We start from the raw sequence: 7,075 nt of genomic DNA on the forward strand, positions 1-7,075 counted from the left end.
CACTTCCCATCCAATAAATCGCAATAAGCATTGTGCTTTGGTACTTTTAATATGAAACAAAGTCTCAGATTTCAAATTATGTTCATGAATGCCGTTTTGGCGCTGTTTAATGTGGAGTGACAGATCGCTGTAGCGCCTCAGTTCTACAGACGCAGCAGCGCGAGGCGCACATGAACTGATCATCTCCTCCCCATTAATACCAGTTTCAGCACAAAATAAATATGACTAAACATCCGAAGGTAAGTTAAAAGAAAGAGTGCAACTTTACAATACGTATCCTGTCTCATGTAATCGCTCAATCAGTGTTTCAGTCGCGCAAATACGCCAATATAACGGCTTGTAAACAATGTCACGTACGTAACGTCACATTTACCTCAGAAAAAAAACATATTCGGTGACCATAAACTCAGTCAGATAGAAAAATAAACTGTACGAGAGGGGCATTTTGCTAAATATATGCACCATATAACATTCATTACATAAATTTGACTGTTCTTCACTGTTTAATTTATGTTTGAAATGTTTTTTACAGGAGTTTCTTATGCTCATTAAGGTTGCATTTATTTGATCAAAAATACAGGGAAAAATTTAATATTGTGAAATATTATTATGATGTAAAATAACGTTTAAATATACATTAAAATCTAATTTATTCCTGTGATGCAAAGCTGAATTTTCAGCATCATTACTCCAGTCTTCAGTGTCACATGATCCCAAACTTTTGACCGGTAGTGTATATATATGTGTAGATATATATACTTTTTGAAAGTGTTTTATTAAATATTTTAAATAATTATTTATTAATATTAAATGTAATATGATCAAATATAGGGCTGGGTAAAAAAATATCGATATCTCTATTAATCGATTCTCATTTTTACGGAACAATATCGATTCCTAAATCCCAAGAATCGATTAGTCTAGCCTGTTTTCAGTTATTGGACGGAACATTGAAGGGCACTTCACATCTAATAAATCGCAATAAGCATTGTGCTTTGGTATTTTTAATATGAAACAAAGTCTCAGATTTCAAATTCTGTCCATTGTATTGCAATATTCAAACATCATTTGCTTCTGCTCTGGAATGGCAGTCCTTCTCTGATGATGTCAATTTGACGGCTTGGGCAGAATATCCTTTTAAACACACCCCTCCAACCGTTAGTTTGATATGAGTGAGCGACAGAGAGGAGGAGCGCCAAAATAAAACCAAGCCCTCTATTCACTAAAGTCGGCAGCAACTTCCGGTTCACGCGGACTTTGATATATGCACCATATAACATATTAATTATAATTTTTACTGTTCTTCAATGTTTAATTTATGTTTGAATAAATCCATCAAGTTTTTATGACAGTAATTTTAACCTTCAATATTATAGTAATGTTGTACCAACTGACTCGTGTGTATATTTAACAGCATTAGTTGAGATTTTTTTCCTTGAAAATTTGGCATGTACTGTACCTGATATGTATCGAAAATAATCGATATTGAATCGAATCGAATTGGTAATTGAATCACAAGCTTGTGAATGAGAATCGAATCGAATCGTGAAATTTGTGTCAAAACCCAGCCCTAATAAAATATGACTATGTAAGAAAAAATTATATGTATATGTATATGTATGAACACATGCACATACTTGCATATATATATAAAAGATAATGATCATAATTAAAAATGAATGTTTTGTCTTGTGGTTTGCCTTTTAAGGGTGACAGCTGCCCTTTTCGACACTGCGAGGCTGCCATAGGTAGCGAGACGGTCTGCACCCTTTGGCAAGAGCAAAGGTGCTTCCGTAACATCTGCAAGTTTCGCCATATGGAAATAAAGGTTGGTGTCCACTTCCAAAACCCCTTTCTGTTGAGATCGTTCCATTGTTTCTGAAATGGGACCTCAATAATGATCCACCCTGTTATTGTTATTATTATTTTTTTAGAAAAACCGCAAAGAAATTGCATGCTATTGGGAGAACCAGTCTGCTGGCTGCCAGAAACCTCACTGTGCTTTCCATCATGAGAAGCCACGCGTCATCGATGGGAATTATTTTGCCCCAGACAAAGGTATTTGGCTGTCTTAACAGTGTTTTGAACTATACTGGTCTTTATTAATATATAATATAAATTGGCCTTTTGTCTTCTTTTTTCTTTTTTAACAGGGCAAGTAGTGCGAAAGGAGAAGGAAGAGACCCCATATGAGGATCAAGTCAACCAAGTCTCTGTGCCCACTGCAAACCCCACTAACCCGCAGTTAAGAGGGGTCATTAGAACTGAGACCCAAGAGAATGTCCCCAGCCCTACCCATCCACCAGTGGTTATCAACCCTGTGGATGACGATGATGAAGATGGTATGCTCACATTTCTGTGATGTTTTAACTAGAACGGGTTGTCCAATCCCATTCGTTGTTGGTTCCAACCCTTAATTAGTCCTTGATTAGCTGATTCAGGTGTTTAATTAGGGTTGGAGCTATGGTCTGCAGATGGACCTTTAAGGGTATAGTTTAGCATCCCTCATCTAGAAATACTAAATTCTTTTTATTTCAATATTTGCAGATCAATTCTCAGAGGAAGGAGATGAATCTCTTGGAGGATCACCCTGGAAAATGATCACAGGCAAAAGTAAAGGCAGTTTCCATGTTCTGTACATATTTTCTTTTATTTATTGAGAGCTTTATTAAATCATCATCTGTCATGCAGATGATTCGCTGAACTTTGGTATCCAGACACTAGAGGAGATCAGACTGAGGAAAGCACTCATGGCTAGTCTAAAGAAATCTGGTAAATGAACCCTCAGCACTATTTCTTTTGGGTAATCTGTTAAGACATCTGAAGGATCATTTTAATATTCACTTTTCGTTTGTTTGCAGGGCAGTCCACCATGCAAAGCTCAGCCCAAAACAAAGGAACTGCTATTGAAATGGAAAACATTCAATCTCTCTCACGTCTGGAAGTTAACAATTCCAGTATCGGTAAGCTGTCCATAAGGTTGAGCTTTGGTTTTTGCAGTATTGAACCATTTAATAATTTTAAAACCCTTTTAAAATCTGTTGCAGATTCATCTGTTAATGAAATTGGAAGAAGAAAAATTACAGACAGACTTGGGGAAAGAATTTTGAAAAGAGGTATGGTTATGAAAACCGTTTGCTTCACATTGTGGTATACATTTATGTATCTGTGGTCCCTTTTTACAAAAACTGACAGATGATATTTAATTTAAGATGCTTCTGTGGAGGAAGACCTACCATTGAAACGATGCCTTGCTGAACATCTCGGTGGAATTGCTGAATCTTCCACAGACGTGCTACCAAAGAAAGGTGAGAGATTCGTTTATTGTGCCAGCTGTGGTTGTGTAGGTATTTTGTATCTATTCCATAATTTATGTTACTAACTATTTTCAGCTCAGAAACCAGTGCGTGAAAGACTTGGATTGACTGCCGCGCCACCTAGCACTGACAGCGAGCCGAAATCATCTGGAGATATCCATATAAAAACTCTGGAGGAGATTAGGCAAGAGAAGGCAGCCAGAAACCTCAACACGAGTGAAGTTGTGCCTGTTGTGAAAGAAGTGCCGGCAAAGAAGCTGAGCCCATCCAAGAAAAGAGTCAGACCCGTTGGCGGACTTCAGGTTAAGACCTTTTCTGAAATCCTGCACGAAAAGAAAAAAATTCAGGAGAAAAAAGCCCAGGAAGTGAATACAACAGCCAAAAGCCCAGAGAGGAACGAAGGACCTTCCACTGCCGGAGCTGCAGTCAAGGCTCCTGTGACAGCTGGGGAGGTACGAGTAAAAACGCTGGAGGAGATACGCAGGGAAAAGACAGCCCGGATGCAGGCACAGCTTCATGAGCCCACAGACGATAAAACCCAAACCTCAACTGAAGCAGAGGCAAGTGGACCTCCAAAGAGGCGCATTCTACGCATTAATAAAAGCTCACGTAAGTCAGACACATTCATGTTTTTCTAGTTTGAGATGGTTTAAAAATGGCCACATATGCCCAAAGAAGTGTGTTCACATAGCTGTCAATTCTTTCCAGCAACTGCATACACTGTGGATCAGACAAAACCAGATGCACCTGATAAGAAACTAGAACCTGCTGCAGAAGTAAGACACAAGACAACAGTCCTAAGAGAATATTATTGTTTCTAGATTAATTATTGTTTGCTCTGTTTTACTCGCAGACAAATGGAAAAGGCAAACCCTCCAGTGAGACTGTTAAAGTGAAAATGTTTGAGGAGATCATGCGAGAGAAGAGACTCCGCAAGCTACAAGAGGAACAAGTCACCTCCACCACCCAAAAGGATGCAGGACTGTCTACACCTGCTGCCTCACCGCCAGCCTCTGAACCCTCTGGCCAGCCCCAAACCACAGTGAGACAGCGGATCGCCCTCAAGCACAAGAGCTCTCCACTCCCTGCTGCTGTAGTGCCCCAGAAAAGCTCCCCCGAGCTCTCTGGAGACAGGTCTCCATCGAACACACCAAAGCAGTCAACCTCTCCTGTGATAGCTGTCCAGCTGGCTGAGGGAACTATTCAAACAGAGACCAAGGGTATGAATTTAACATGAATTGGTGGTGATATTCAATCTCCCTTTAACTGATTATTTAACTCAGTTTTTACATACAGTATTAACAAAAATATAATAATGATGACAAAATGAAAATAATTATCAAATGCCAGTAATGTTTACAGTAGTACTAATTAGGCATGGGCCGATTACCGGTTTCAAGGTATAACGCGATTTGAAAATTTCACGGATTACGCTAATATTTTCCGTTATACCGTTCCTGCGGTATGCGCTGTTTTTCATGTCTCCTCAAAGACTGAAAGTGTAGGAATCCCTCAGGTTGAGTGCAGTGTAGAGAGTAACACGACCCTCCTCCTTCTGTTGGTGTGAGCGAGCGGTCAGTCACGTGTGTGTAGGATGGCCGAACTTAAGGAGCTTCCCCTGGAACTTACGCGATCGGCAACCGGCCGTTTTTTGTCTTATTGCAAGCAACTCGTCTCTGTTCTGGACTTGCACAAACTGCGTTGCAATGCAATCGTTTTCCAAAATGTAATTTATGTGAAAATATGAAGTCTGTAAACGCCCGTTAACACAGGCCAGAGACGAATCTGAGTGAATCTGCGTCTCATTCAGAGCTTCTGCTGTTTGCTTCGTTCAACCATGTAGTATAATTACACAAAGCTAGTCAGAACATTCTGTTTTTGCTTCAAATTGGGTTATTATTAAATCAAATTGTGTGTATGAAATGATATAACTAAATGATATGAAATTATATAAATGAAATGTATATGAATTATATAACTACAATTAAATAACTGTAATTACAGATTTAGGTTAAATAAAGATGTCAGTCTTTATTTTTCTTCTTTTTAGGAAATAAATCAAAGAAAAACAAACAAATTCTACTGTTCCTAATATTCGGTATGTTGCTCAAAAACAAAATATATTGTGTTCAGCGGGAAAAGTTTTTTTGTTTTTTTTTACCCAGTCATTTAAAAAGAACATATTTTAGAGCTGTAAAGACAAGACCGTGATACCGTGAAACCGTGATAATTTTGCTTAAGGTTATCATACTGTCAAAATCTCATACCGGCCCATGCCTAATTAACATTTTCCATCAGTCACGCCTTTATTCTTTCATTTAGAAATTTTGAACATAATTTTTATTATCACTACTAAGCATTGAAAACGATACTGTGTGATTGTTTGTGAACACTTGCACTGTGTAACTGTAAACTGCATCTGACCCAGTTGTGTATATGTTGTGGTATTGTTTCATGTTTGCACTGTAAATCATAACTGATTAGATAAATTATTGCCCCGGAATACTAGTGTGTGTTTCCTGTAAAGAGCATTACAGTTCACTAAACCAGATTTACTGTGTACTAATACTGATTATACATCGGATTATACAAATGAACGCAAGTTAATTTACATTCATGGTACACCACATGAATTATGAATACAGCTTAAGTGAAAAAAAGTTAATTTGTTAGGGTTAGTTACCAAGTCAAAAAACATTACAAAGTGTCACCAATAAATTCAACCATCTGTTTTTAATTTTTAAACAATGACATCACTCTCTACTGTGCCAAGACGGACATCTAAAATAACTAATAACTCATCTATTCATGATTCTAACATGATCATGATAATCTGACAGTAGTTAAACAAACTGACTCAGATGAAAGATAAAAACGTGTCTCAAGGCCTGAGACGGAAAGCAAGGGAAGAATCTGCTGCTCTGAAACGGACATTTCAGCAGCAGTTTGAGTTTGAGTTATTTCACTGCAGGCCCACTCTTCCTCACAGCACACAAATCTGGATTGTTGAAAGCGAGCTGCCAGAGACTGAGAGCTCACTGTCACAGCGCATGAGATCATGAGAGGACTCCGTGTCCACCGCACAATAAAGAAGTCCAGCAAATGTTTAGTACTCATCCCATCAAAGTCAACAAACTGCTTCTGACAAAAAGTTGACTGAAACGGAAATTTTATACAAAACTATAACATTACAATATATTGCATTAAAAATGAGTTGGCACAATAGTGGCTGAATGGAATTTCAGTTGCCAGCAGTTGTCCAATAGCTGCACAGTAGTGCTACACATTATTGTGCCTGAAGTATATTTCTCCAACAAACTAACTATAAATTTTAGAAGAAGAGTTGGTAACACTTTACTTAAAGCCTTTATGTATAATGCATTATAAAGGGTTATTAAAGGCTATAATGCATTAAAATTATTCATAATGTGCGTTGTAATACATTAGGCCTATATCCTGTCGTAAATAATTATAACCAAATTTAAAATGCATGCATAGAGTAACAATTAATTGATAAGTGTTAGAATATATTAACTTACAATTATTCATGCGATTGTGTACAAGGCGTAACTAATGCATTAAAACTACTTTTATAATGCATTATACATAAAGGCTTTAATTAAAGTGTTACCAAAGAGTTTTGTGATTTACTTTAAACATAACATAACATAACATAACTAAGGGATAATCAACGGCTAGCCGTGCGTTAAAGGATTTTAAATGCACGACGTGGAGGCAAAGAATCGCCCGACGCGTAA

At 37.7% G+C, this 7,075-nt stretch overlaps 1 protein-coding gene across 4 annotated transcripts in view; it reads left to right on the forward strand.

Annotated features, from left to right (window-relative positions):
* Positions 1–7,075, forward strand: part of LOC107727186 (zinc finger CCCH domain-containing protein 11A-like) — a 12,655-nt gene that overhangs the window by 2,547 nt on the left and 3,033 nt on the right. For 3 of the 4 annotated variants that reach the window (XM_016536970.1, XM_016536971.1, XM_016536972.1), the window contains 11 exons: positions 1,709–1,828; positions 1,935–2,058; positions 2,154–2,342; positions 2,548–2,613; positions 2,692–2,772; positions 2,862–2,963; positions 3,048–3,116; positions 3,213–3,308; positions 3,393–3,926; positions 4,026–4,093; positions 4,171–4,537. In XM_016536970.1, coding sequence (XP_016392456.1) covers positions 1,709–1,828; positions 1,935–2,058; positions 2,154–2,342; positions 2,548–2,613; positions 2,692–2,772; positions 2,862–2,963; positions 3,048–3,116; positions 3,213–3,308; positions 3,393–3,926; positions 4,026–4,093; positions 4,171–4,537 — 1,816 coding nt within the window. The remainder of the gene's footprint in view (positions 1–1,708; positions 1,829–1,934; positions 2,059–2,153; positions 2,343–2,547; positions 2,614–2,691; positions 2,773–2,861; positions 2,964–3,047; positions 3,117–3,212; positions 3,309–3,392; positions 3,927–4,025; positions 4,094–4,170; positions 4,538–7,075) is intronic. The other variant, XM_016536973.1, reaches the window with a different exon arrangement.

This window comes from Sinocyclocheilus rhinocerous, unplaced genomic scaffold, assembly GCF_001515625.1.
Source record: "Sinocyclocheilus rhinocerous isolate Xijiao unplaced genomic scaffold, SAMN03320098_v1.1 scaffold6, whole genome shotgun sequence".
NCBI lineage: Eukaryota > Metazoa > Chordata > Actinopteri > Cypriniformes > Cyprinidae > Sinocyclocheilus > Sinocyclocheilus rhinocerous.